The sequence below is a fragment of the Myotis daubentonii genome, chromosome 7, assembly GCF_963259705.1.
Source record: "Myotis daubentonii chromosome 7, mMyoDau2.1, whole genome shotgun sequence".
Lineage (NCBI taxonomy): Eukaryota > Metazoa > Chordata > Mammalia > Chiroptera > Vespertilionidae > Myotis > Myotis daubentonii.
In genome coordinates, this window is record NC_081846.1 from 20,613,864 (window position 1) to 20,632,844 (window position 18,981).

General features: G+C 45.3%; 1 protein-coding gene across 6 annotated transcripts in view; it reads left to right on the top strand.

Annotated features, from left to right (window-relative positions):
* Positions 1–18,981, top strand: part of SMARCAL1 (SWI/SNF related, matrix associated, actin dependent regulator of chromatin, subfamily a like 1) — a 49,580-nt gene that overhangs the window by 23,862 nt on the left and 6,737 nt on the right. For all 6 annotated transcript variants that reach the window (XM_059703081.1, XM_059703078.1, XM_059703080.1 and 3 more), the window contains exons 11-13: positions 4,571–4,711; positions 8,132–8,350; positions 16,120–16,190. In XM_059703081.1, the coding sequence (XP_059559064.1) occupies positions 4,571–4,711; positions 8,132–8,350; positions 16,120–16,190 (431 nt within the window). The remainder of the gene's footprint in view (positions 1–4,570; positions 4,712–8,131; positions 8,351–16,119; positions 16,191–18,981) is intronic.

Here is an 18,981-nt window from a genome sequence, read left to right on the forward strand (position 1 = left end):
TGAAATGTTTTTCCCATACTGCTGACCCTTGTTTCCTTTTGAAAAATGTTAATAGACCTCAGTACTGTGGTTCCAGTATTACAGCCATAACTAAAATTAAATCTGTACCCCGGATTGTTTAGACAAAGAAACTGCACATGGATAGATTATATCATTAAAGATATAATGGAAAAGCTTCTTAGCGACTGTCTTGTTAATATTTCATTGCCTGGTCAGGCACTCTTGGCCACACACTGGGCCCCATATTGGGTCTGAAATATGTGTTTCTGAGCCAGACCTTTAAAGCAGCATTTACATCTTTAAAGTGACATATTCAAAACAAATCTTTTAACTGTTAACTAGTATATATTACTCTGCATTTGCTGTAGAACTTGGATGAATTAACGATAAAATAGGAGCCGTGGGTCCAGTCTGCTGCTTATGAAGGTGTGTGAAAGCCACTCCCTTCCGTAACGTTGACTTCTCACGGTGCTGGCCTGCTGTCAGGATGGGGCGGAGGGGGGAGAGGCAGTTTGTGTTATTCTGTTACCAAACCTTTCACTCTCTGCTGTATTTTCATCTAGGTTGGAATTTCTCAATCTTGGCACTACTTACGCTTTGGGCTGGAAACTTCTTTGTTGTGCGGAGCTGTCCTGTGCATTGTGGGATGTGTAGCAGCATCCCTGGCCTCTACCACTGAAGGCCACTTGTGCCCCCGTGTTGTGACAACCAGAATTGTCTCCAGATGTTGCCAAACATCCCCTGGGTGGCAAATCACTTCTTCCCACTCTGTTGAGAACCTCTGGTCTAGACACTCTAAGGAAGTGACTGAATATTTTTGGAACAAGAAGAAAGTTAGGAAGAAGTAAAATGTGCCTTGGAAAAGCCATCTAGAAAGGGGTGAAGACAGTCAGTTGTGTGGTGGAGGAGCAACTAGACTTTTGGGGATAATCTCTTTGTAGTGTATACAGATGTCAGATTATCAAGTTGTACACCTGAAACTTTATAAGGACCTAATTTATGAGGACCTAACTTAGTACCACTTGACTGTCCCTCTAACTCATGCATATCTTAGCACTATATTCTGGTAACGTATTTCAAGACTTTTAATATTTCAAGATTTTTCAGCAAATGTGCATGAAGGGGTGATGAGTTTATATCATACAGTCTGTGAGGTAGCCGGGCCAGATGGTATCCAGAAAATAAATGTGGGGTTTGTAAATGACGACAGCAGGCTCAGGTTGTAAAAAACTGTGTCATTGTCCCCTAGGAAGTGTGACAGCTCTCTTTCTCCACGGCACTATTTGCCTGGGCTACTAAGAAAGGCTCTATTTTTATATATAAACTAGAGGCCCGGATCCCTTGACCTGGCCTGTGGGGATCGGGCCAAAACCAGCTCTCCGACATCCCCTGAGGAGTCCCAGATTACGAGAGGGCGGTTCTTGGATGATGCACCCTGGAATCGGGCTCCCTCCTCTCTGGTTCTGGGTGTGTCACCCAAGAACTGCAGTTGCCAAGTCACCGCAGCTCCTGCGTTGAGCGTCTGCCCCCTGGTGGTCAGTGCGCATCATAGCTACCAGTGAAACGGTCGGCCAGTTGCTTAGGCATTATATATATAGATGTGGTAGGCAAGACAAAGCTATACAAACATTTTAATAATCATCTTTAGACCCTCCAACAGTAAAAACCACTGTGAACAGTTTGTTTATTTTTCTAACTTGTAGGACATAGAGCAAAATCATCATTTTTAGTGGCTCGTGAGCATTCAGTTCCATAGACACTCATCATAATTTAACCGTTAGTGTTGGACATTGTGATGCTATTATAAATAGTTCTGCAAATAAACATCATCCATATATTCGTAGCTTTATTACTTTAAGATGAATTCCCCTACACAGAATTGCTGGGTCATAATTTTACCTTTTGGTAGATGCCCCTGAGGTCCAGGCTGACCAGGCATAACCGTCTCAACTCCCACTCAGCCTGAATCACGGGGTCTTTTTCTCCACTGACTCCGGCACTGAAGGTGTCTTAGCAGTATCTTCTATTTTGAGCAGTGAGATGTGTTGGGGTTTTCTTTAGATGAGTGTTATGTACAGTGCTTTTTATTGTTACAACAGTATTATAACATGATTAACAGTACCCAATTGTTATTTAGAGGGAAAAAGGCCCTCAGAATCCCACCATCTTTCCTAATAAATAATTGTTTCTCTTTTTGTGTGAGTACAGTCTACTTCTTGCATGAACTTAAAACAACTTCAGCTCTTTTCTCTACAATAGAACATTCTCTTTGCTCATTTAAAAAAAATCTGTGTGTAGGTTATCTACTTTGAATTACTTAATTGGATTCTCCTTGGTAAATTATATATTCCAATTTGTCCTGCTGTTCACCTGCAGGGCTGCACAAGGAAACTAAACCTGATCTTTAGGTCATCTGACCCAACAGTGTCTACTCATGTGAATCACATAATTTCTATTAGGCCAAATATAAATTATTTTTTATATTGTTCCTGTGTAGGTTTCTTGGGTGTTGTTTTCTTTCGTTAGAGGAGTTAATTATAAAGTGTTCAATTTAGTGTTGATTTATGTAGTTTTGTGCATTTATATTTTCCTAGAATGGAAGTTCTCAGAGGTGGAGGGTGACATATGAATCATGGCACAATTGAAGGCACTATGGGTGACAGTGGTGACAATGAGGACATGTTGGGGCTGAGCAGGGAGCAGGCTAAGCCATTTCATAACAGATGCGACTCCATTGTGGTTTCTACTCAAAGCTGGTTTCTATTTCCGAAATGCTGCCTCTGCTTCCTAACACCCATAAATGTCCATTAGCAACGGTCCCATTGCCCCCTGGTCTGGGCAGTGTATGGGGGAACCAAGTCAGTGTTGGTCTATTCTGTAAATATCAGGTGAGGACCCTGGAGGCGATTTCCACCCCCTGAGCTGAGAGCTGCTGCCCAGGCTCCATCCCCGGCAGCAGTAGCAACGACCTGGGGAATAGGTTCGGGCTGATGGGCTGATTTTCTGTTATTGATAAGACTTTTCATTTTCCCGGTTTCATTAAAATGGTCTTGAGCTAAGGCAAGCAGTGGTACAGACGCCATTCAAGAAGCTCATTGTTATTTTAATGAGTCTGCATTAAATGCGCAGGAAATTAGAGGTCCTGGGTAATTGAACTGTGGAAAATTATAGCTGGAGAGGCTCACAGCTCTCCTGTCATAATGGAATTCAGTAGAGGTGGCTGCTAAGAGGGCAAAAGTGCATCTTGAGAATTGTATATACTGTATATTTATAAGGAGCCATTTCTCTTCTCGCTGTTGCACCTTTATTTATTTATTTTTATGAGGCAAGTGTATTCATTTGAAAACCTAATTTCCGCCCTAGGTGACTTACTGCACGCAGTTGCCTTATACTCTTTACACTACTGTCATTAACTCAAGGTTACAGCGGTTAACAAGCTGTTTCTAGACAACTGAGCTCCACAGTAGGGTCCCTTCCCAGAGCTGAAATGAATTTTACCTCCCGTAATCTTTGGTGATTACTTGTTCTGATACAATGAGACGTGTCTTTTTTTTTTTCTTCTCACCCTCTTTTCCATCTTAATAATAAGAGGTGGGATATTTGGGTCTAATCCCCTTGGACCAGGTTGGTATCAGGGTAATGAGAAACATGAAGTTCATCAACCAACTGTGTATTTCCACTCTGCCCACTAATGAGCTGTTGCAGACCCGGACTGAGGAAGGTAAATGGATCCGGGTCCCATCTTTAAAGTCCTAGTACCTGCAGCTTCAGTCAGGGATCTCCGCTCAGAGTATTGTGCTGCTGAGTTAGTGAGGGCCCTTTTTTCCCTCTAAAGAAAATCAGATCATGGCTTACACACTTCGTCCTGGGAGTGAGGTCGGGCTGGTCCTAGGTGTCATTATCTGGCCCTAGGTTCAACGTGGATGTCAGAACCCATGCTGCAGTGCAGGCCTGCGGCTGTGCCCCTGCTTCTGCTTCCTCTCCCAGTGTGGGGTTCTTTGGGTTTACTCCATGGTCCCCAGGGCACTAAATAGCTTCCTTCTGAATAGTTTTCAACATACAGTGAACATTTGTTAGTTACTTACTCTGTGCCAGGCACTGTGCTACAGAAATGGAGGAGCACCGCCTAGCCCTTGCTGTCAGAAAGCTTGAAGCCTAGTGAGGGAGACAAAAGATTCAGAATTCGCTGTCACGTGCTAAGTGGCAACGTAGAGATGGCAGAGGGTGCTACGAAGGCTGCTTAGGAGATGACATCCAACTGCTTACACGGGCCATGCCATGAGGCTCTCGGCACACATGTGCTGTTTCTCTCATCACAGTACCTTCACTTAGAGATCCCAGGTTGTGGGCCACACTGAGCTCCAGAGCAAGGCTGGTCTTTACAGTCTTTGGAATCTGGACCCACCTTGGTTCTGCGATGATCAAACTTGAGAACTCCAGCGGTCAGGGTGCCCAGGAAGTGGAAGGCGTTTGTGTTGCTTTCTGGGCATGGTGCTGTCCCTGGGGCTCTTATCTCATCGGGGCGTTTGGGAAATTATGTTCTCAGCACCTTTGTCTGTTTGTTTCCTAGATGGCCAAGCGCGTGATCTTACTGTCGGGCACGCCAGCCATGTCGCGACCTGCAGAGCTGTACACGCAGATCATTGCCGTCAAGCCAACGTTCTTCCCTCAGTTTCATGCCTTCGGACTTCGCTACTGTGATGCCAAGCGGGTACTTATTCTCCCCTTCCTCACCAGCCCCCCATTTGTCGCCTGATTTTGACCCCTACCTTTCTGTTTCTTCTCTTTGGCCGTGGTATGATCAGAAGAGGCCTGACAGGGAGCTGAATTAAGATTTTATCTCTGCCCTCCCCCAATTCTGACCCGGGAGTGTCCTTGGAGTCGGATGAGAACACTGCCTCCTAGTTTTAATGCTTATGGTGGTTCTAGCTTAGTGTTTTCCAACAGGGACCATGGCTAACGCGTAGGGCATGGAGCTCAGAATCAGCAGCTCTTGCCAGAGAGAATGGCTCAGAAGCGAGCTGGGGGTGGACCGAGGCGGAGACAGGGAAGAGAGTAGATGAGGCTGGTGAAGGTCACTTGGCATGGGGAGGAGTATGAAAAATCCTCTGAAAAGGTGAAAATATATGCAGTGAAGGAAAAGAGGCCTTTGAGCAGATGGCATGGGAGCAAGATCCTGAGCCTCAGGAGGGCTCTCAATGGACCCTGAGTCTCCATGGGGAGCACTGCCTCTGGCCTGCACCCTCAGGAGCTAGTCTGTGCAGCTCTGGCCTCCAGAAGTAGCAGAAGGAGCCTGTGACCACAAAGATCTTTGCAATGAAAATCTCGGTTTCTAGAACCTCAGTTTTTTGGTATGGGTTTTTTGTTTTGTTTTGGTTTTTGTTGTTGTTGTTGCTGTTTTTTAGTGAAAAATTTTTTATTTAATAACATGGGTAGCCGAAACCGGTTTGGGTCAGTGGATAGAGCGTCGGCCTGCGGACTGAAGGGTCCCAGGTTCGATTCTGGTCAAGGGCATGTACCTTGGTTGCGGGCACATCCCCAGTGGGGAGTGTGCAGGAGGCAGCTGGTCGATGTTTCTCTCTCATTGATGTTTCTAACTCTCTATCTCTCTCCTTTCCTCTCTGTAAAAACTCAATAAAATATATTTTTAAAAAAAAATAACATGGGTAAATACAAGAGTGAAAAAAAATAGGATGCAAAATGTTCCCTCCCTTCCATTCTACCGTCCTCCCTACCTTCCTTCCTCTCTCCCCTTTATTCTCTCATATCTGACTGGAAGGTAATGTACACAAACATGATTACTTTTATAAGCAGAGAAAATCAACATTTTAAAAATGTTTAAATTACATTATTCACAAATCCCAGATTCCTCCTGCTGGGCCATTGCATCCTTTCGTGATCATTAATCTGATCAAGCAGCTGAGCGTGGGGCACTGTCCTCCTCACAGGTTCCTCTGCATCTCTCCGAAAGCCCCCAATTCAAAACATTGACTCCCTGTTCCCAGCCAGTCTGCTGTGACTTTGTAAACTTTGAGCCACACGCTGAGCTTCTCCTGCCTCTTTCTTGTGGGCAGTGGCCCTGCTGTAGAGGACTGGCTGGACTCCAAAACTTCATTAACTCAGACCTTAACGATTCCCACTTTGTGATCAAATCACAAATACACCCAGCTACTATTTGCATCAAAGACACTGACTTTGGAGAACTGGCTGGGACTCACTCGTTGCCCATTGCCCATGCCATTCATGAGGGAAGAGCCTTGCTCTGCAAGTTCATGATGTAAATCAGACTGTCGGCCTTATTGTTAAATACTTTTTTAAAGAAAATAAAACTTTTCAAGTACTTTAAAAATATCCACTTACATTCAAACTAAGTATTTATAATGTAAAATGTAGTGCTTTGTAGAGTTAGTTGCAAACTATTTTTAGCCTGCTACTGAGACAGGAAATTTCTCAGTTATTAAACATACTTCTTTAGCATTTTAATACATTTGTGATGCACTCTCCCCTGGGATCAATCCAGATTGTATATCCTTCTCATGTTTCCTCAAAGCCCTTCATGTGTGATTGGTACCTTTGTCCTCTTTGCAAATAATCCACTTTCGGAAAAGGATCTTCTCTTCCTTGATGTCTGGGCCCATGGGACACTGTTCAGCCAGTGATTGCAGGGGCTGCAGGTGGAATTCATTACCGTTACTCCCTGAACTGTGCCCCCTTGTGTTCCTGGTGTCCTCCACCCTCTCCATCCTCAGATTCACCCTTTCCCTCCTTCTTGCTGCTGCTTCCTGACACCACCCAATCAAACATCAGGGGCAGTGCCTTCCTCATCTTTGTGTTCTTCCTCCCACTTAGCCTGGTGCCTGGTAAGTTTTCAGTGACAGCTTGTTGGATTGTGATTATTCTGAAGTCCAATTTAAAATCTTTGGTATGGGTTTTTAAGTTGCAAGATGAAGAGCTGATAATGTTAGAATTTAGGAGCATGATATCCAGATTAAGTATATCCTCTTGTTCCCAGCATGATTTTTATTCTTTTATTCTGTGCAGCCGGTAGCCCAGGGTTCCCCCGTTTTGTGTGTGTGGTCAGCTTAATAGAAGCCACTGAAGAGAGTGCCCCATGCCGAGCTCATTTTCAACCCCAGAGCGTGAAGGCATTGACTGAACTTCCAGTTGATTTCAGATTTTTTTTTTTAAAGAAACAATTTTTTTAATTACTTTATTTTTCTATCTTTGGCTTTCTCTTTGTATCCTCAATTCAGCAAAGGTTTCTTGGACAACTACCATGTCTCCACAATTATACTAGGTCCTCTGGCCCTGGAAAATGAACTAGGTGCACCCTTACCCAGGTGGTGCACAGTCCAGGGGAGAGGGGCCCAGAGGGGAGATGAGTGGCTAAAAATTAAGGAAGCAGACACCCTGGCTGCCTGACTGTAGAAGTCAGTCCTGTTTCCAGAAAGATTGTTAGTTAGATTTTAACTGGTAACATCTCTAGCAGTGTGGCAGGGGGTAGACGTTCTTACTCACTGCCACCCCCCCACCCCCCTGCCTGATCAAATGAGGGAGCCAGGTTTATGCAGGACCTCCTCTGGTTTCAGCCAGACGGGCAAAAAAAACCTGTGTTCCGGTTCCTCCCTTCAACCCACCACCACTAGCACTGCCGTTGTGTTTATGATGTTGCTCTTGGATGTGTTGGTGTGACCATACTGAGAACAACAGGTGTTTACATCCCTGTAAACCTCATCAAATAAAGATCACTGACATTAGGTGTTACATTGTATAACGGACCCTGTAGGATGAGCCCTAGGAATGTTATTTCTGTATTTAGTATACAGGAAAGCCTGACAAGGTCTTGTTTGTTTTTTAATGTAATGGACACCAAACCGCTGACATCTTGCATTTGCTGCTAGAGAGCAAATTAGTGCCAAATTGTAGCACGCCAAGATAGGTGATTTTTGTCCGCCTCATTCCCGACTCCCTTTTCTCTTTTCCTTCCTGTTTCTCATACGGTGTTGTATTCATCCTTTAAAGCCGCTTGATGTTCTCTGCACAAAGCCGGGGAAGAGGAGGTTGTGAGAGACGGTGACAGCCCTGCCCCTGGGCTCTGGGGTCTCACGTTTGTCTCGGTTCTCCTCCACAGCACACCTGGGGATGGGATTATTCCGGCTCCTCCAACCTGGGGGAGCTGAAGCTGCTGCTGGAGGAGGCGGTCATGCTGCGGCGCCTCAAGTCCGACGTCCTCTCCCAGCTCCCGGCCAAGCAGCGCAAGATGGTGGTGGTGGCCCCGGGCCGGATCAGTGCCAAGGCCAGAGCGTCCCTGGATGCCGCGGCCAAGGAGATGACCACCAAGGACAACTCTGTGAGTCAGGGCTGGATACCGGGATTTGGAACTTGAGTTCACAGGTGTTTCTTCCCGGGAGGCATTCTGTGGAGATTTCCCACAGTTCTCTGAACCTGCCTCTCCGTCACCTCTTCCCACCTCCCTGGGCAAGGACAGTGAGCCTGCTTCATGTCTCAGGCTGCCTCGTCTACTTCAAAAATCTTTTAATTTGCAGTTTTATGCTTGTGGAGATCACTGTTGATGGGTGGTCGTCAGGGCTGCCTGCAGGATGATGCTATATAGTCTGAGTATCTCAGAGAAAGATGGAATTTATGCTAAATGTATTTCGAGAATGCCTCAGTATAGGAACAACTGCTAGAAATTAGTCCTATGTGTATTTGATATATATATTAACCCTCTAACCATCCCATGTCATTTGCTTTAGTCATGTAATTTCTTTAACAAGTTAACGGTTATTTAACAAAATCGAGTTTTCAACCCTTCTTAATCCTTTGTCTCCTTATTACAGTCATTTATGGTTGGCAGGAAGTTGGCAGGATCCCCATTTTACAAACAGGGAAACTGAGGTTCATAAAGGCTATGATTTGCCTAAGATCTCATGACTACTGTGAGACAGAGCTGAGGCTATATCCAAGCCTGTTACCCCTATATTTTAGGGCTATTTCCAATATGGTGGTTTTATCATTTCAAAACTTTCATATCTGTTGTTAGTGTCTTACTATGCTAAGTACCACAAGATAATTTATACCAGCTCCATTTCTGTCCTTGTGGGACGAAACCTAGCAATTTTCATTGCCAAGAAAATTACATTGACATTTTTGACATTATCTGGGCCTGGTATTACCCTGCATGAAGAGACTTAGATCTAAATGAGCTCTCAGCCTTCTGGAAGATTACAAAACAGATAAGAATGACAAGAGACAGAATGTGTGGTGTGTGTTTTTTTAATGTTATTTTACCTTGTGATTGAGCAGACTAACTGGTAACTTTTAAGAAAAGAGGGGGCTGGTAGGTGTGGCTCAGTTGGCTGAGCTTCGTCCCGTACACAGAGAGGTCACTGGTTTGATTTCTGGTCAGTGCACATGCCCTGGTTTTGGGCTCAATCTCCAGTAGGAGGCGTGCAGGAGGCAACCAATCGATGTTTCTCTCCCTTTCCCTTCCTCTCTCCCTAAAATCAATAAAAACATATATTTTTAAAAAACAGGTAATATTGAAAAAAAGAAACATAAGGTAGGCTAGAGGATACATGGATCAATTATCAAGCTCTACTAATTTTTGCCATCTTACATATAATTATCTGGATGGCTTGGAGTTTTCAGAGTTCACAAGTTGATGTGGACGTCCAGACCGATGGTTCTGAAATTGTATTTCAGTGGAACCACGAGAGGAACCAGAGCATTCTGTTGCTAAACTCAGCCTTGGTGATCTTTTCTGATTTCTACAGATGAAAATTCAATGAATAGAAATTTTTTCTCAATTTTAAGTTTTTTCTTATAACTCTCTCAAACCATTAAGGTCTAACTTCTGTCTACTGTGAACTCTGCCAGATAAGAAAGTCAATGAGTAAGTACAGCAACTAGCACATGAATGGAAAAAAATTCAGAAGTGTGATATTTTTAGATGCGAATTTGTCAAATGCTATGTTTCAGTTCCTTGTGTGTGTGATGGGAATATGTCTATCGGCATTCCGTGGGCTTCCCTGGAGAACACCCTTGCCTGCGCTTGGTCCACCTTCTGAACCAGGTTGAGAGCCAACGTAAACAACTGAAAAGGCAGTCAGTGGGCATTAGAATTGAGGATGAAAGTCCCATTAATTGGCCAAGAGGCAACTGTAAATTGTGCCATGTGGCCAACAAGAAAGAGGTGTATGGGAATTCTGTACTTAGTGCAGCAAGGTTTGAAAGCATTTTTTTTAAACTTTCCACCAACTTGCATCATTCCTCAGGTTAGGTGAGTGCTCTTCCAGTGGTTTCAGATGTAACCTGAGAGTTTGATTTCCTGAGTTTACAGCTGTGCTGTGAAATTGATTAGGCTGAGCCATGGGATTCAAGAATGTTGGGTGATTTAAAACTCTGGTAGCTATGCAAGTCCTTTAAATTATTTGGCATATTTTGATGTTTTCTTACCTAAAAGAGGAAGCCATGGCCTGCCTCATGGGCTTGGTGCTGGAAAAAGACATCAGGGGAATGCCGACTGCTCAGAGTCCCACCTGTAGGGTGATTATCATCCCGCTTCTTCAGCATCCCAGAGTCTTAATGGTATTTTGCAGATTATGAAAATGAAGGCTAATTTGCAGTGTAATTCTTAAAGAATCCAGCAGAGAAAGAGCCTGGAGCTCTCCCCAGGCCCATGCTTGAGAGTTTCTGTGCTTCCATGGGGTCCTAGGAAAATGAAGAGTTTGTCTCTGAAAGAGAAATTGAGTTGATACAGATTACCTTCATTGTGATGCTGAAGCCAGATACTACATTCTTTCTGATAATAAGTCCTTGAAAATGTGGTTCTCCTTTGTGTTCTTGAATGTAAATTCATTTTTATAGTGGAAAATCCAAGTAGAAAACAGGTTTATGAGCGTTGCGGTTTGGACCATCAGAACCTTTCCTACTCTAAGGCCACCCATTTGGCACCACCCTAACTTCACTCAGAAGGGGAGCCAGTGTCAGCTGGGAGTTAGACTAGATGGCCGTGACACCTTTCCATCCTTGACCAGCCATGAAATCCTGAGCCAAAAGAGTAAATAGGGAATCATGGTTTCTTGGTTTTGATCAAATAAGAGGCCCTGTGGGTCTATAGGAAGTCGTCCTCCCCCACCCCCCCCATTTTTATAGTTACTCTTTAGGCCCAGGTTTCCCTGCAGTTTTGTACAATTTCATGGCTCCAGCAAAGCACTGCTGACTGTCAAGAAGTGGGTTTTCCTTTGTTCCCTCACACCTTCCCATCTGGAGGAAGACATTTTTTAAAAAGCTTTAAGTCACGGAAGCCAAGGTGAAACAGCCAATTTATAAAATGTAATGTGCGGCTAAAGCCTTTTTTCATTTTCAGCTGAAATAATAGATACTATTCACTGGCTAAGAAAAGCTAGCTCTAATCATCTTTTGTCTAAAGCCATTTTTGATCAGCAAGACCAAGAACAGAAAAGTGGAGCAAGTCCATGCAGACTTCCTGGTGACAGTATCAGTTCATCCTTCCGCCGCTTGACAGTCCGTTCAGATTTCCAACATAGAAAAAGAAATTGGAAACCCCAGTGGGTCTAATTTAATAAAAGTCCAGGGGACAGGGACAAAAAATGCAGGTATTTTAAAATTTCCTGGCCCATGGCTAGTAAAAGAAATGAGATCATTAATGGACTAGTATTCTGTCTACCCAGTTTGGGGGAGTTCTTTTTTAAAGATGAAACTATTGATTTCTCCCACAATAAAAATTTAATAGATGCCTATTGTATAAATTCTGAAAAAAAAAGTATTTACAATAAGTAATATTTATTAAACATGCTTTAGAATCCTATCTAATAAAGGGAATATGCTAATGGACCCTCACACCATCGCAAAGATAGCAGCGCCTATAGCAGCGCCTACAGCCAATAAGGAGGGAATATGCTAATTGACTGCCCCGTCCTCAAAGATGGCAGCACCCACAGCCAATAAGGAGGGAATATGCTAATTGACTGCCACGCCCTCAAAGATAGCGGCGCCCAGTCCTCTCAGTCCCCCAGCCACCCAGGGCCAGCCCAAGGTGCAGGCAAACCTCGGATGGCGGCTGCCCAGCCGCCCAGGACTGCCCGAGGCTCAGGTAACCAGGGCCAGCCGAGGCTTGTACTGTCAGCCGTGGCAGTAGCAGAGGTGTGATGGGGCGTCACCTTCCCCTGATTGCTGGGTCGTCTCCCGCCCCTAAGGGCTCCTGGACTGTGAGCTGAGGGACCCACCCTCCAGTGCATGAGTTTTCATGCACTGGGCCTCTAGTTACACTATAAAATTGATTCACTCATCTCTTTTATCACCTAATTTCAGCATTAATTATTATTTAGATTTTTAAATGTATGTAGATTTTGCTTCAAAATACATATTATTTATATATACATCTATACTAATAAAAGGGTAATATACTAATTCCACCGGATCGACCGGATGTCTTCTGGATGTCTGACGTCCTTCCAGACAAACCATGGTGGTGGGGGCTGAGGTAGAGGTGGTTAGGGGCGATCAGGCCAGCAGGGGAGAGCAGTTAGGGGCAAGATTGGGCCGGTGTGGGGGAGCAAGCAGTTAGGGGCTAGATCAGGCCAGCAGGGGAGCAGTTAGGGGCTTTCAGACCAGCAGGGGAGCAGTTAGGGGTGATCAAGTCGGCAGGGGAGCAGTTAGGGGCATCAGGCAGTCAGGCAGAGTGGTTAGGGGCCAGTGGTCCCAGATTGCGAGAGGGTGCAGGCCAGGCTGAGGGACCCACCTGAATTTCGTGCACTGAGCCTCTAGTCCTATCTAATAAAAGAGAAACATGGTAATTGGCGTACGACCGATACCCTTTTCATTGGCTAATCAGCGAGATATGCAAATTAACTGTCAGCCAAGATGGCCGCCGGCAGCCAGGCAGCTTGAAACTAACATGAGGCTTGGTTGCCTCAGTGACGGAGGAAACCAACGTTCCCCGCCTGCCACTGCCTCTGAGCTGGCAGTTTAAGAAACATTGTAACAAATACGCCCAACTTCAGCCAGCAGAATCGCAACATTGTAAGCAAAGGCCAGAAACCTACTTTCAGCCGGAGGCCTAAGAGCTGGAGCCAAGCCTCAAGCTAAAGCTGGCCCAGAATTAAAAAAAAAAAAGGAAAAAAAGGAAAAAAGGAGCGGTTGGGAGCTTCAGTCACCCCAGCCTGAAAACAGCCCCCAGCCCCTCACCCAGACTGGCCAGGCACCCCAGTGGGGACCCCCACCCTGATCCAGGACACCCTTCAGGGAAAACCAGCCAGCCCCACCCATGCACCAGGCCTCTATTCTATATAGTAAAAGGGTAATATGCCTCCCGGCACCGGGATCAGTGTGACAGGGGGCAGCGCCCAAACCCCCTGATCGCCCTGCGGCTCTGTGTGTGACAGGGGGCGGGGCCACAACCTCCCTATCCACCCTGCTCTGTGCCTGATAGGGGGGAGCTCCCCCCTCCCCCACGGGCCCTGCTCTGTGTGTGACGGGGTAGAGCCATAACCTCCCCATCGGCCCTGCCCTGAGTGTGAGAGTGGCGGCGCCCCAACCCCCTGATCCGCCCTGCTCTGTGGGTGATAGAGGGTAGCACCCCAACCCCCTGATGGGCCCTGCTCTGTGCGTGACAGGGTACAGAGCCCCAACCCCCCTGATGGGCCCTGCTCTGTGTGTGACAGGGGGTTGCTCCACAACCTCCCCATCGACCCTGCCTTGAGTGTGACAGGGGGCGGCGCCCCAACTCCCCAATCAGCCCTGCTCTGAGCCCGACCAGGGGCTGCACCTAGGGATTGGGCCTGCCCTCTGCCACCCGGGAGCAGGCCTAAGCCAGCAGGTCGTTATCTCCCTAGGGGTCCCAGACTGCTAGAGGGCACAGGCCAGGCTGAGGGACCCCCCCTCCCCCCCCCCGAGTGCACAAATTTTTGCGCACCGGGCCTCTAGTTTATATATAAATATATATAACTTATGTATGTCATAAGCAATGTATATATATTTAAAGCGGAATTGGAATCATGTAAACATAAATTATGGTTACAAAACTGTATTCATGATTACAAAACTGTATTCATTCTTTTCCATATTGTTAAATGTCCTTTTAAAACGGGTGGGGAACACCTATCCCGAGGGCCGAATAAGGCCCGAGAAATCATTTGGTCTGGCCCTGCCAAAGCATTAGGAGTGAGTTAATTAAATGTTTGACCAAATATAGCAGGCTAATTTTTAAGTTGATAATTTTGTGTGGTCCACGGATGATGTTATAAATATCCAAATAGCCCTTGGCAGAAAAAAAGGTTCCCCACCACTGTTTTAAAACATAATATTTAAACATAGCTTAGTATTTTGTCACATGGTTATATTAAAATTTTGCCAACCATTTTTAGTTGTATATTTAAGTTAACTTAACTGTTCACTATACTAAGTATACTACACTGGAAAAGTAGCTTACATGTAAACTTGTGCACATCTGATATTATCATGAGAATAAATTTTAAGGAGTAAGTTGCTGGGTCATCAGGTTGGCATGTTTTTTTAAAATTGATTTTAGAGAGAGGAAGGGAGAGAAACATTGGTGCAAGAGAGAAACATTGATTGGTTGCCTCCTGCATGCGTACAGACCAGGGATCGAACCCGCCACATTTTGGTGTAAGGGACAACGCTCCAACTGAGCCTCCCTGGCCAGGGCGGGTTGGACATTTTTGGAGGCTTTAGTCCACATCAGCACATCCTTCCCAAAAGGTCAGCCAGTGTGCCATCCCACCAGGCATGTGCAATGAAGGGGCTGGTTTCCCCACACCCACCTCGTGATAAATCTTAGGGCACAGTTTCTGAAAGTGCCCTTCGCCATTTGTTTTGCCCTCTCCCTTTCTTATTAGCAGGTGCAGAGTGGGTGTGGGTGGGAGGAGTTTTGACAGTCTCCAAAGGACACAGGAGAACTGCAGACTGAGGATGCCTGGGGTATGCTCTGCAAACACTGAGAACCTGGCTCTGTCCCCCTACCAGGGACCATAGGAGGTTAGAGGGCCTGACTTGCTGCAAGGGACCCTTTGAGGGTATATGAATGGACTTCATGAGCTCATTGGCCGCAAGCAAAGGTTGCACATGTGTCCAGAGCCTCATCAGAGGTAAACTGGGCCTGTAGCTGAGAAACAAGTTCAGATACACTGCCGTGGAGTCGCATCTTCAACACGAGTTTCAGCTGTTTGATTGGACTGTGGCCACCAATAGGAGGGACAGTGCCTCCACTGCCAGGACACATATAAGTTAGACGGGTGCACTCTGCCAGTCACCCCCCGAATTCCTGTGTTTCCTGGATATCTTTCTCCTTGTCAAGACCTGGAGGAAAGTTACTGTTTAAAGCAAGAAGCCCTTTTGACCTGGCAGCATTTTTGCTAGTGGAAGGAGACAGCTATCCTGCGTCTCTGGGAGCTCAGAGTGATAGTAGATGTTACCTTATATTCTGATGAAACTATTTGAGCATCTCCTGTGTTCACATTCTTTACTAGGATTTATTTAGGTGCAAACTGTAGAGAAAACATGTTTGTTTTTCTCCTGGGAAGTCATTTACCTTTTGTGGGAAACATACCAGAAACACTCGACTAATGGTTTGAGATGACACAAGAATAAACTAGTCGCAGTCCATTGGAATTGATTTAGCAAGTCTTGGATGGAGGTGAGCTTATCAGTTGGGTATGGACACAGCTTGGCAGAAGAAAGGGAGCAAAGAACGTGGGCAGTGCCATGTTGTGTGTAAGTTGTCCCCAGGCCGTAGTGAATAGGTGTGCTAGCAAGGCTGCACGTCTGCCTTTCACGTGAGCATGAGTGCACGGTGCAGCTCCCCCTGAAATGCCTTTCCAAAGAGCTTCCTCCTGCCTTGCCCCTTGGATTCTCACACCAGTTCCCGGAGGGTGACAGAGTGGCTACCATGTTTCCGATGACAGAATGGAGCTCAGGTAGTTCTGTGGCTGAGTTGAGTGGTAAGTCAGGGTCTCGGCTCTGGTAACTGGTGCTAGAGCGTTAGGATTTGTAAAGCTCATAGTAGCAATAAGCCTGTCAGCTTAGCTCAGAGTCCTCAGAGTGGGAGACTTAAACCCTCGACTTCTCTTCCCACAGAAAGGACAGCAGAGAGAAGCCCTCATTCTCTTCTTCCACAGAACAGCTGAAGCCAAAATCCCGTGTGTCATGTAAGTGGTCACCGAGTGCGGACTTCTCATCTTTAAGAAGAAACACCTGTTGCCTTAGCTGGTTTGGGTCAGTGGCTAGAGCATTGGCTTGCGGACTAAAGGATCCCAGGTTCGATTCTGGCCAAGGGCACATGCCCGGGTTGTGGGCTCGATCCCCCCAAGTCTCTCATCATTAATGTTTCTATCTCTCTCCCTTCCTCTCTGAAATAAAATAAATACATACATATATATATATATATATATATATATATATATATATATATGTATGTATTTATTTTATTTTTAAAGAAAAGAAACACCTGTTATCTCAGGCTGCCAGAATGGTGGTGCTGCTCTGCGAGAAGGGGTCAGAGGCTCCAGTCACTGCCACCTTGAGTGTGAGGGTTTAGGCCCCACAGCCTCCTCACCCACAGGCATGGGCAGGTTTGCCTCGAGCGCTGCCTGCTGTGCGTGGGTCCCTGTGAGATCTTGTCGTAACCCAAGTGAGCTGGAGCTGCTGTCACTTATGAGGAGCGTGGGGTGACCCAGACACTAAGGGAAGTTTCTCTCTCGCTAGGAGTACTGCTCACTAGCCCGTAGGAAAATATGCGGGGTTTTGGGAAAGACAGAGAAGCTGCCTTATGTGATTCTCTGTTCTTCTCCAAGGACATGACATTTCAGTCATTCTTACCTACGTGAAAGGAGAATCTCAGAGTTTTTCAAAAGATACAGGCAAGTGGCCTTTGTCACACTGAGTTCTCCTACCGCCTTATAACTAAGTCTGAAGTAATTTCTATTCTTAAAATTATCCACTGACTTAAAAAAATCTCAGTTGTCTCCCCTTCTTAAGAAACACCCACTCATATTCGATATCACCAGGGTGGAAACTTGAGGCAGTTCTAATGATGTGCAGTTTGCCTCATTTTTCATTGTTTAACATTCATGTGAGACTCTGGAAGGATAATGGTCCAAGTGATTAAATTTCAATGAAAATGAATTTGGTGTGGGTTGAGCAGAGCCAGGTTGGCCGCGGGGACCGAGATCTGTGGGTGAATTGAGACCCATAGCCTCCCCTCCTCACTCAGCCACCAGCCCCCTGGCCTCACCAGCCTCGTGTTCAGATCTAAGATTCTCCACAAAGCTGTGAATGCTGGCCAGCTCTCTATCACCCTCTGGGCATGGCCTTTTCATTTACAACACTGTGGCAAACTCCAGATGTGTTTTTACAGCCTGAATTGTCCCCACCCACCAGTCCACTTCTCACATGCTGCCAAATAGCAGATGGCAAGAGTGTCAGTCCCCTCCCTCAGCTCATGAACTGCAAAATCCAGGGTTGGTGGAGTGCTAAGTCTAGAAGCAACCATATTCCTTAGAAATTATAAATCTAATCATTTGCCACCTTATAAATAAAGTTGGTAATACCTTGTCTTAGTCCATTCAGGCTGACATAAAAAAAAAATACTATAGACTAATAAACTATAGTGGCTTAAACAACAAATATTTCTCGTAGCTCTGCAGGGGTCCTCAAACTACGGCCCGCGCGCGGGCCACATGCAAATACAAATATTGTATTTGTTCCCGTTTTGTTTTTTTTACTTCAAAATAAGATATGTGCAGTGTGCATAGGAATTTGTTCATAGTTTTTTTTTAAACTATAGTTCGGCCCTCCAGCGGTCTGAGGGACAATGAACTGGCCCCTGTTTAAAAAGTTTGAGGACCCCTGCTCTAGAGGCTAGGAAATCCAGATTAAAGGAGCCAGCAGATTCAGAGTCTGGCTTGCAGACAGCCGTATCCTCATGTGTCCTCACATGGTGGAAGGGACCAGAGTGCCCTCTGGGATCTCTTTTATAAGAGCCCTAACTCCACCACCTCCCAGAGACCCTACCTTTCAACATCATCACACTTACGAGTTTTGGGAGGGAACACAAACATTCAGTCCATAACATACCTTGTACATACTTTTTCAAAATTCCATTATAAATTAGTGCTTTATCGTTTCCAACAATTTTGATATCTGTCAACTCATTTCACATTTACAGCCTCTTTGTGATACCAGTGGGATAAGTCATATTGACCCCATTTCTTAAATGCAGAAACTGAGTACATCTCATGGAAATCTCTGCACCTGAGAGTCACATAGCTAGTAAGTAGAAATTAGATTATAAATCTTAAAACTCAGCCCTGGCCAGGTAGCTTAGTTGGTTAGAGCATTGTCCTGATACGTCCAGGTTGTGGTTTGATCCCTGGTCAGGGCACATACAAGAAGCAACCAATGAATGGTTGGAGCAGCAGGTTGACATTTCTCTCTCTCAAATCAATAGAGAGTTAAACAAGAAGAAATGGTTAAGATGGTAATTTTTTAAAAAAATCTCAAAGCTTTAATTTTCTCTGCTAGTTGTTTGGGTTTTTAAATTGTTTGTTTGTTTTTGCTGTTCTCTGTTTTCATTTTAATGGGCATCTTTCAATATAGAAGCCAAGGTTATTGTGGTAGGTGAGCATTCCAGCCTGGTGACTTAGGGGTGTGGGGAGGGCAGAGCAGAAGCCGTGTCTGCGGTGTAGAGGGGAGAGAGGCACTAGGCATATTGGGGCCTGTGGTGATTATGAGCCAAGTTAACTTTATGGCCTTGTGACTTTTTAACACTGTAGCAGTGAACATTTTTGCTTATATCATGGCAAATTTTATGTCTCTCAAACTAATTAGATTCTATTTAGTACCAACGATCCACAAATTGAACTCAAATCCATACTCTGGCTGGCCATAGTGATGTTAGAAAATAAATCTTAGATGTTTAAAGAACAGTCCACTTACCTT